This window comes from Meleagris gallopavo, chromosome 9 (assembly GCF_000146605.3).
Source record: "Meleagris gallopavo isolate NT-WF06-2002-E0010 breed Aviagen turkey brand Nicholas breeding stock chromosome 9, Turkey_5.1, whole genome shotgun sequence".
Taxonomy (NCBI): domain Eukaryota; kingdom Metazoa; phylum Chordata; class Aves; order Galliformes; family Phasianidae; genus Meleagris; species Meleagris gallopavo.
In genome coordinates this window covers 5,861,206-5,872,463 of record NC_015019.2, presented here as the reverse complement: position 1 = coordinate 5,872,463, position 11,258 = coordinate 5,861,206, and the positions used below count along the sequence as shown (strand labels likewise).

The 11,258-nt window shown below is 34.1% G+C and overlaps 1 protein-coding gene across 3 annotated transcripts in view; it reads left to right on the top strand.

Annotated features, from left to right (window-relative positions):
• DIAPH2 (diaphanous related formin 2) overlaps positions 1 to 11,258 on the top strand; it is a 153,720-nt gene that overhangs the window by 108,235 nt on the left and 34,227 nt on the right. For all 3 annotated transcript variants that reach the window (XM_019618162.2, XM_010715233.3, XM_019618161.2), the window contains one exon: positions 3,681 to 3,816. In XM_019618162.2, the coding sequence (XP_019473707.1) occupies positions 3,681 to 3,816 (136 nt within the window). The remainder of the gene's footprint in view (positions 1 to 3,680; positions 3,817 to 11,258) is intronic.

Sequence of the window (11,258 nt, the reverse complement as noted above, 5' to 3'; positions counted from 1 at the left end):
AACAACAACAAGCCTTTCTGTATGTGCTATATGCTCAAGTACATGCTATGCACTCAAGTTTGAATCTGGGGGAAATTTTATACGAAATTTTTTTTTAGATGGTCTCCAATATATTTGTCTTAGTTTGAAAGTACGAATTGCATTTCTGTTGTGAATAAATAACTATTTAGGAGACAACAGCTGAGAAATCACACAAGCAAGAAAACACCATAAGTGAAGTTTTTTTTGTGCTTGTCTCATTGTTATTTGTTAGTTGAACTGTTGGGTACTATGATAATGGACCATCCAAATTCTTTTGTTTTCCTATTGGTGGGAATATACTATAAATACACTTCTTTTTAATTTGAACATTCCTTGACTGTGATACATGTTTCTAATGCGCATTAAAAAAAAGTGTATATTCATCAAAGATTCGTTTAAAACCAGCAAACATAAAGTTGTTCTGGAGTGGGAACCATGAGTTATTAATGTCAGTGGTGTTTTTAATGTAAAGCAAAAAAAAACCAAAAACCCTTAAAGCGAATTAAGTTAAAGAATTCTTCAGATGAAGTTGCTTTTCACTATGTGTTATTTCCAGAAGGACTTAAACTACAGATTATATTGCACATTAATTCCCAAATACTAGTTTCTTAGACATGTACTTAGCCATGTTATCTGTAATTCTACTGTATGTGTCCTCCTCTGGGCCCCTCCAGGCCCTATTTCCTGCAAAGCTGATGAAAATGATTATTTCTTTTCTTGGAAATAAATGGAGCTTTTAAATAATAGTTTGATCCTAACACGTTCCAGCTCTCTTGATTTGTCCTTTGTGCAGCAGTCAGAACAAGTGGACCAGTGCGTATCCAGTCAAACATTTTGTAAAAATTGAGTTCTTGTGACGTTTTACTCTCTATTGCCATAACAGTGGGATTAGAGAAAGCACAGCTGTATTATCCTACTGTTATTTTGTGCTACCCTGATTAGTTGAGGAGGAACATAAACACTGGTTAAAACGTGCTTGTCTCATTGTTATTCGTTAGGTGAACTGTTGGGCCAACTTTTCTTAAGTGATTTTTATTTGTAGCTTTGTAGCAAATAAAAGGAGTTTTTATCCCTGACAACTAGCTTATGACTTTTTGGGAAGCAAGATCTCTCTAGGTTATGATAGGTGTATAAAAACAAGGATAAGGTATAAAAGATTAAAGTTGTTGAGGAAGACTGTTAGATACGGTAATTGAAGTATTTTTTTGCTGCTAAATTTTGCTATCTGCAAGAAAATTTCTTAAGGCATAAAAAATGAATTTCTGTGGATGCTTCGTGTTATGCTGTTAAAATGGTGTAGAAACTCAATTTAAAGTGGCATTTTTATACATAAAAATAAATAGGAGTATTATCTCCTGCGACTTTGCAGGATGAATGGCAATTAGTTGATTAGATTACATCTTGTGTAAAAGCAGGTGGATGTAAGAGAGTGGATGTCTTTTTGGAACTCATGCACTTTACTTTTATCTCAAAGACTGAGCTCTGAAGAAGTTTTATAATTCTCATTTTTTTGTCACATTTTTACTTCCTATTTTATAATATCAGCATATTCTTTTTAATGTTACTGCACACATAAGTTTTGTAGAACTAATTTGTTGTAGGTGTTTAAAACTACTAGCCTCAAAATCTGCATATATATGTTCTATGCATTTTTTTCTGCTGTATAAAACATACAAAAAAATTACCCCATTTTAATTGTGCAACATGGTTAATTTCTAGAATGGTAAAGCCTGAATTGCATGGCATGTACAGAATTATTTTACATTTATATTCAAAATCATCATACTAGTCCACAATTTGAAGGACTAGAAAATGATAAAGAGTAAATAAGGAAATATTCAAAGCTACACAAAGGTGAAGAATAACCATGTGGAAAGAAACATAAGAGAAACAAAGAATTTCTTTTAACTCAGGCAGAGCAAATTATGTAGACAACACCATGCTTCTGAGTCCAAGTTCTCTTTACCTTTATTTAGGGTCATCTTCAACCAGCTTCGAAAAAGCATGATCAAATTTCTTAATTCAAATATAAGGGGTGCTTACAAATAAAGGTGAATATGTATTTTACTTTCAGCACTTATACATGTACAAAACATCTGGTGATATGTTCTTGGGAATATTTCATCAATTTATCCAACCCACTAAATACAGTAGTAAATGACATAGCAGATATAAAACATGAGTTAGACTGGCTGATTGTGAGTAATAAGAAGTACATTCTAGGTACTTTGTTTCTGTGATAATCTTATGAAGGAAAGGTTTTACTTTCACTAGACAATGGTGATTTGTCAAATAACACATCCTTTTCTTGTTTCAAAGTATTCACTTTAAAGACATATAGAGGAAAGGAAAAGAGTCCATTTGAAAGAATGCAGCATAAAACTGAGGGGTGAGTAGGAGGTTGAAAAGTAGATGGCAGAAAAGAATCCTCTTAGTCCTAACCAGAAATGCTAAATTTGTTGAAAAGCTGCAGGAGTACTACAGCAAGGCCTAGGGTGGTTAAGACTTATGATATATATGCATATATATATTTTTTTCCTAGACTAAGTTGGTAATGTTGTTATAAAAATGTATCCAATACTATATGAGTGCAGTACTCTATTGCTCTGTTAGTTTTGAAATTGTCAGCATAAGGATCAAGAGTCGTAGAGACTTGTTAGTGTGATGCTCTTCTGGGATTCATCTGATTCGAATGGCTTGTTATTATGTTATAATAGCCATTGGTAGCTATTATATCATATAAACTGTGTATATTTTTTATTTATGAAACTTATACTTTCATGTAATCTTCTCTAAGCTGGCACGCTTCGAGCTTGACACAAGGTAGTATAATAAACTTAGAGGTTGTGTAGTTCATTCTGTAGTAGTCTTCCTGTTAAAAAAATGTGGTAGAATCTACAAATTAATCATAATCTGCCAATGGCTAGTGGGATACTACTAGTTCAGACATGACATCTCTTAACTGCTTTCTCTTTGAAGATTGTGGACGTTTACTTTCATTGCAATCTGTGAAGTTTCAGTAAAATGAAATCTCTCTTCAGTGTAATTGAATGTGTAGAGATAGAACTGTCCAAAATGAAAAGGGATAAAACATTCTTATTTTTTCAGCCCTAATTATCTTTTTTTTTTTTTTCTGGAGGACAAGATGTTTTTCAGGATGTCAGGTACAACAAATACAGTTCTTAATCCAGTTTTCATGTGCATGTGTAGATTAATATTAGTGGTAATTGTGGTTTCCACCATCTCAGCAAAGCAGTATCCCTTTATTAAATAGCTCTGTATGGAACTGTATCACAGTGAACTCTTGAAGTGGCATCTTCACTCCTCCTAAAATGAAGATACTGATTTAAATGAGACTTAAAACCAAACTAGCCAACCAAACAAAACCATGTTGATGCTGTAAATTTTCTGGAATTTTTCACCCAAAATGCAAAGCTATTTCATTTTTTATACTTTTGATTATATAATAATGTTAATATGTATAAATAATGTGGTAAATCGTGTTCTCTTGAAGATTTCTGACCATGCTTGGAATTTTTAGTTTTTATTTTTTCACCTACAGGACAAGAATAGAATACCTGTGAGAGCAAGGCTATTTTTGCTATTTTGTCTAGTCTTCCTTGGAATTTAGAATCCTATGTTCATTTTATTTAATGCAGGAGGCGTTAAAAGAAAACAACAAAAGAAGAGAACTGGAAGAAAAAATGAAGAGAGCCAAATTGGCAAGAGAAAAGGCTGAGCAAGAGAGGCTGGAGAGACAGAAAAAGAAGCAACGGCTGCTTGATATGAACAAAGGTAAGGCATCGTTTTTAGTACAGCGATTTTTTAAAAGAAAAAGAGGGGAGTAACAAACTGAAGACTGTTCCAGGTGAGAAAAATACTTCCTGTCTGTTTTGTAAGCAGGAAAGAAAGGTTAACTTTTTCAGTGAAAACTGTGTTTTATTTTGGCCTACTTGATCTTACGGTTCTACCGTTTGTCATTTAATGTGTAATGTTCCTTTCGAGCCATTTTACTGTGAATTATTGGCTTGTTTTCCTTTGTTGCGGTTAATTGATTTTTTTTCATATGGATTTCTTTCCAAGAAGTAGCATCTTACTTGCTTTGTTGTTAATCTCATTCTGTAAACATCTTTATAATCAAGATATTGTGGCAATTAACGTATTTCTTTTTGAGCTTGAAGGCTCTGTGTTACAGTGGATGTTCTCCCAACAGTCCTGTTATGAGCTAGAAAATCTGATTGAGCTCAGAGACTAAGTACAGAGTGGCATTTCAGCATGATAAAAAGCCAGGTGTTGAGCTTGTGAGCTGTGAGGAAATTGTATTTTGTGAGGCTACAAAGGAAAAAAATAAGAAAGCAGGAGCAATGAGGAGGCCCTGATAGTTGTAGTTTGCAGATTTCCACCACGTTGTGTCTCTGACTCTAGAACAAAAGCAGAGCTATATTAAAACTGTAGGTTGTCTTGTACACGAGATTACTTTAGGCTGCAGTTCTGTTTATATGAGTCTGTGCCCTGCTGTGAAGCTGCTGATCAGTTCAAGCTGTAAAATGCAGTGTTCATAACTACAACTTGTCCTTTTTATATATTGCACAGTCTGACAAGTGCACTGGACTAGGTAAACAGGCTCACTTTGAACACTTTGAAGGATTGCTATGGAGTTGTACACAGTCTAAGTTAAGGAAGGCCAAGGTTCTGGTAACCATTTCAATTGCTGATAATGCAGTAGTGCAGAAACACATGTAATACTTATGCTACACCTTATGTTGTCATGTGTGATTTGAATGTCATTATTTCAGGCAAATCAGTAAATTTCCCATCGCAAGTGAAAATCTGACTTGTGTTGGCAGCTCTTAAGGAATGTTAAGCCACCAACCAACCCATCCTGTTTGGCAGCCACGGTCCTCTAGAATGTCTATTTTGATTCAGCTTAATCTTCAGTCTGTGGTTTGAATGTGCATGTAAGGTGGCCTGTACAGACATCTGTTGTAGAAATGTTGATCTTGTAGATGTGGTACCAAGAAGTGAGAAAATCCTAAAAATACCTTAATCGCTCTTTCCTCTACCAATACTTGAAGGCATTTGATTCCTTGAGAGTGATTAGTTTTAACTACCACTGAAGATACTGTGTGTTAGTATATTTTACTTGCTGTTGAAAAGAATGAGGAGCCTACCAGGACAGTGTTGTCACTTAATTGGTCTGTGTTTAGGAGCTGTAGCTATCTGACCAAGACTACACCTTTTTAAGTTGCTTCAGCTCAGTCAGTGAGAACATATCTGACTACATCTGTTAATTTTTAGGAGGTGAGCAACATAGATGCCTTGGGATGCTGATAGTATGTGTTGCTTTTCATCATTGAAATCCTTTTTTATCAATACATAAAACTGAAGCTTAATTTTGTTTTAGTTCTTCATTAACTTTCCAATGCTTTGGTGACAAAGTTATTTTAATACTTATAAAATAGGTGTGTTTTTTTTCCCAATATTTAACAAGAGGTATATGGAAATATCTGGTTTGCATATAACATCTCTATTTCCATGGTAGGAGGAATGGAGTGGGATGATAGCTCTATCTCCATTAGTTTCCAGGATATTGATACTGTTAATTTTTTATCAATTATCTAATTTTCCGTGATAAACTTACGTCTGTATCTTCATTCCTGCTTGTATAAATAATCACAAATTTCCCTAGGCAAATGTGATGCAAAAGACTTAAAGGAAGGAGGCAGATGTCCTCTCAAGCTGTCGTTTTGAAGAGGTGATTTTTCACCCAAAGGGTGTTTTAACCTAACTGTGTATCAGTTTATTTCTTTAGCTGTTTGTTCAAGAATTATAAAAAAAAAATGTATTTCAGGTCAGAGTAGTATGTTTTCTATGTTTTCCATTTTTTGTGGTATGGTTCTATAAGCACTCTCTTGCTCTTAGCTTGTAATGCAGATGCAGCTTTTTTTCTTGTGGCCCCTGAAGCATCCAGATCAAAATTAATTGTTTTTCTTGGTGTGAGAGACAGAAAACTTCAGTGTGGCCAGGATCAAGAACTGTCCTGTGTAATTCCTAGCTTGAATTGACAACATTGCAAAGACCAAGCTGCTCAGCTATCTAGTGCTTTCTGCTTTGTGGAGTACCTAGTCTAATTGAGGTGCCTTATAAATGCCATGTCAACTGATTGCTGCAAATCCTGCTAAACATTCCAAAATGTGTAAAGAGAAACGTAAAATTATAGAAAATCTCTCAGCTATATATAAGATTTAAAGTGATTTATACTGGACAACGTTATACAAGCTGAAGTGATTCTACATCTTAAAAGATATGCACGTATCTAAATATAGGCATTTTATACAAAACTCAAAATAGACTGATAGGTGACAAATTGTGCATATACCTTCCAAAATAAAATGAACAGGAACTTATCCAGCGTGTATCCATTTCATCTTTGCTTCAAGAAAACTTAATTATATGAACATATATTATTTCTTATAGTCATAGTAATGGATATAGAAATGTTAAGTGGGTTCTTAGTTAATCAAAGATAAACATTAAACCTCTCTAAAACCTATGATCTTTTTTGAATTCAGTTCTAATGACAGTTGCTTCTTCAGTTGAAGTCAGTGGATTTGGTATTAATAGGGATGAATATCCATACAAATGAGCTGGTTTAGACAGTGCAGTATCTTAGGTTTAAGGTAGCTTTTGTGAGTTTTTCTGTAAAGGCAGTATGATGGGCAATTATGTCCTGTCCATTGTACCTGTTTTCAGTGTTTAGGTGAGTATTTTGTTAACTGTTGCAGAGAGGTCCCTTTGTTCAGTATTTGCTTTTGTAATTGTCATTCCAAAATAAATTTGTGACCAACGTTGGTCATTTCTTGTCCTGGCAATGAAATCTGAAACTTTTTGAGATATTGATGAGTACAAAGTTTGTCGAAGAAGTAGTAGATATTGGGCTATTTTACATATTAATTGAAGGAGATCACAATTTAAATTAAAATAGCTGAAAAACAATAAAAAAAAAAAGGACAGGAATATGTAAGAAATCCACCTCTCTCCAGATGTAGTCCCAAGACTGGTTTTGTCCTGATAATTTCAGTTTTGTTCATCATTTTTTAGAGTGATTTTCTGATTATAAAAGAACTGAGGAGTGTGTGCTGTGTCTTGTGTATCTGCTAATTATTTCAATTAAAAGTTACTTATACTGTAACCTTTTAAACAGCCATGTGATTTAGTTATAGATATTTTTAATTGGTTTAGGTATCATTTGGCACTCTTTCTTGCATATTTTGTAGCTATGCAGTCTTTTCCTTCCCGTATAGAGGCAATGTCTTCCTATCAATGATTTAACCAATATACTCTAAAGCCTTTTTGTGTGTGTGTGCTTGTGAAAATTATCCTTCACAAGGGGCAAAAGTCCATTCAGAATGAATCCAAGGGAATACTGCTGATCCATTTCAATTAAGTATATTCCTGCTCAGATAGACCTTGGCCACTATAACATTTTCTGAAAGTGAAAGTGTGTGCTTGTCAAAACCATTTGTTATTAACTTAACAGTACAATAAAGTACATTTTTCCCACTCTAACTTTACGTAAGCTTGAGGTCAGATTATTATAAATAAGCTTAATTGGTATGTAAGTGAGAATTTGACTTGTGTAAACTGACATGAGATATAGGCTTATTTATCAGCCATACTGTCCTAAATTGCTCTCCTCTTAATTAAAAAGTAAGTAACAGTCATGCAATCGTATTATAGTGGGAAATGCTGAGAAAAACTGCTTCCTGAAGATAATTATTATGCTTACAGAATGATTGCAAAATGATTATAGCAAAAGAATAAACTGCAAATATGTGAAAACACCAGACACATTTGCCAAAAGATGTTGAGAATTGACTTTTTTAAGTGAATATCTTGCAATTTAGAATTCTGATATTAATTCTGAGTAAAAAGTCTTTTGTTTCAAAGTTTGTACAGAATGTACATTTGACTTGTAAAAGAGCAGTGAACCGTTTTGGTGGTTCTGCTGTTGAAATGTGACTCATTAGAAGTACTAAAATTCAAATTAGTACGTTATAGTGCAAGATTTGATTAGAACTATAATTTTGAAACCACCTGGAAAAGAAGATAGATAGGCAGTATGCATTACCTAACATGGTATTTAACCAGACTCTCTTATTAAGGGCCCAAACATGAAAAAAACGAGAAAAAAAGTAAAGTATGTGGGCATCCCCTTAGTAATCTTCACCTAGTCAGTGCGAACAAATCAAAGGAAACACTTGAGAAACAAGAACATGTTCCCAGGGGATCTTGAAGTTTTTCACTTCAGAATAGTTGCCATGAATGTGAACTGAAGAAATCAAATAGGCAGGAGGGTAGGCCATGTTTTGGATGCAGGCACTGAGATCCGTTATGATTGCAAGTTGAGTGCTTTCTATAGTCTGTTCTCCAGAGTTAGTCAAGTCACATAAATAACTGCCCCGCAACAGGAAGTCCAAGAAGATCTACTGAAGCAAAGGCAATCGAGTTTAAATATGTAATTCCCATTCATATGTAAAGTCCCATTCTTATGTAAGAGCTCTGAATTTGTGTACAGTTGTCACTCATGGTTCATAATCTCTCAGCAAAGCACTGCCACGTTTTCTATCATGATCTGTCTGTAGCGCTCATAATTGCAAGAACAATTTTAAAAACTTTTGATGGGTTACAATAGACAAAACAAATTTCACTTTTACAATATGATATTTTAGCAGCAGTTAGTTCAAAACCAAAACGTCCTGTTGTTCTGGCTCAGTTGGAGCTTTTATTGCTTCTCCGGCTAACAAAAGAATGATCGCTTATCTATATATTTTTGTGAACTTTAATGATATGAGCTATAAATAAGAAAGAAAATTACTTTGCATTTAATTGTGGCAGATACGCATGTCACGATCTCTTTTGGAGATTTAGATAAGAATTGTCAGGAAGCAGTAGAGAAGCATAATATTGACCAAAATGACAGTAAACTCATCTTAAGGATCATATTACAAAAGACACTAGCAGTGGTAGCAAATGGAAATGCTTTGTCTTCATCTCCAAGCTGAAATGGTTTCTCTGTTTCAGAGGAACTCTGTTGAAATAGAAAATTGGTCTAGGAGCTGGTGAAGGATTGCAAATTAGTATAGGAAGTATTAAAAAAAAGTAAAGCGATAACTGGTAATATGTGAAGTATCTTGGCAAGAATTGTGGATCAAATCTGAAACTTCTATTGAATCCTCTTATATATGAATTTTAATGAAGGCTGACTAAAAATGCAATACCTTGTCCAGTTTCCAGTTAATCACTCCACAGCTTTGATTGAGATGTGGCGGTGAGATCAGAACAAGTATACTGTGTGAGGAGTTAAAAATCTCAACAGTGTGTTTCAGAGCTTCCTTAGTTCATGTCTCTTTGAATTGTATATTTGATATTCCAAAAATAAGGTGTTTTATAGCAGTTGCGGTAATTAGCAGGTAGAATGACACACTCAGCAGAAAATGTGGAAGGCTGCATAAACATCTATGAAGTATTGAAGGATCTTTTTAATAAATTCTGCCAACTTTTTAATGAAAGTTGAGTAGTTATTTTTCTACACATAAAATATTCTAATGAACTAAATGATCTTTTAAAGTTCCTTCCAACCCAAAGCCATCCTGTGATTCTGTTATCCTGTGAGCTAATGCTGTATGTATTACAATCATATTTACTGTTCATTAAATTTTTCAGACCAACTTGAAGTATATTAGTTTGGTCAAAGAGTGTTCACAGATCTTTGATTCAGAAAATAAATTTAATGCAGAACCAACAATATACCAATAGATGGGCATCTGTAATATAAGGCACGTAAAGATAATTACGGTGTGTGCTTTAGACAAGGTTTGGCCTTCTATGGCTGAGTGTGAACCAAGAGAAGCTAATTTACTTATTTTGCATGAGCTTTTTTTTTTTTAAGGGTTTTGGAAGAAATGAAATTAAACCTGGTACTTCAGTCTTCTGGTTGCTACTATTGCTCTGCTTCCTTGCATCTGACATTGAAGATAACTTTGTGTGTGGCATATTAAATGTAGTGGTTTAAATTACATTGATGTATAATTTAAATTTACTGAGTAATTATACTGTTGATCATAATGTAGAAGTTGGAACCAGGTAATCATTTAGAATTTGCATGCTCTGATATCAGGTCTAGGTTTAGTCTAATAAATCTAAATGTAACAGAACTAGAGAGAATACCTTTTGCATTAATATGCTGCTTTTAAACTTAAACACTTGAGAGCCTGAATGTACATTTAACCTCCTACACTTTGTGTAAGTCAGAAATGTTTTACTGTAATGCAAGTCTTTTGCATAAAATAATGAGCTTCTCACCTTGTGATGGTGAAATCTGTTAGCTTAAAGTCTGGGAGACGTGAACAAAATGCCCACCTATCTGCTGGGTCTAAGCTATATTTTACTTTTGGGTTGTAATGCAGATCAGAACAGGAAAAGAGACATTCATCAATCATATTGTGGTTCTTTGACCTCTATTTCTGAAATGCTAAGGGAGACTTAAATACATTAAAAAAAAAAATACTTTCTGCCCAATTTTTCATAATACTCCATGAAATCTAGGGCTTCAAAAGCACCCTGTAAGCTTGGAGGGAGTGAAAGTGATAGGGATGCATAAAACAAGAACGATACACAAAGAGGATTATTTAGTAGAAGAAGAGTTCTGCTTTTTAATGTTGCAGCTCCTTCTTTCTCTGCATGACTTTTTTCATCTTTGTTGTTTATTTACTTATGTGTAGCCTTGTAGTATGGGGCATATGTATTCCAGTGTATCATAAGGATTCAATGCATCATAAAAATAGAAGGCAACACAGTAGGTGCAGTACTACAACATGCAACTTTATGGCATTCAGTTTCATAGAGTTTTTCATATACATAGTGTAAATCAAGAAAGTGACCTCTTTCTACTTCAGGAAAGTCTTACAAGTATTTTAGCAGTGAAACAGCAGTCGTTTACCAGCAGCTGATTGTCTACGTGCTGAGGATGTTATCAATAATGCATAAGATAACGTGTCTTTAAGTTAAAAGAGAAGTAGGATTGGTCTAAATTTTGCTTAATAAAGCATTATGCACAAGCTAGGTAGTGATAACTAAAGGACTGACAGCATCCATTATGTTAAAACATATGTCTGTTATTTGGAAATGTTACATAGAAGTGACACCATTTGTCTTTTTTCTTTCTTTTTTTCTTT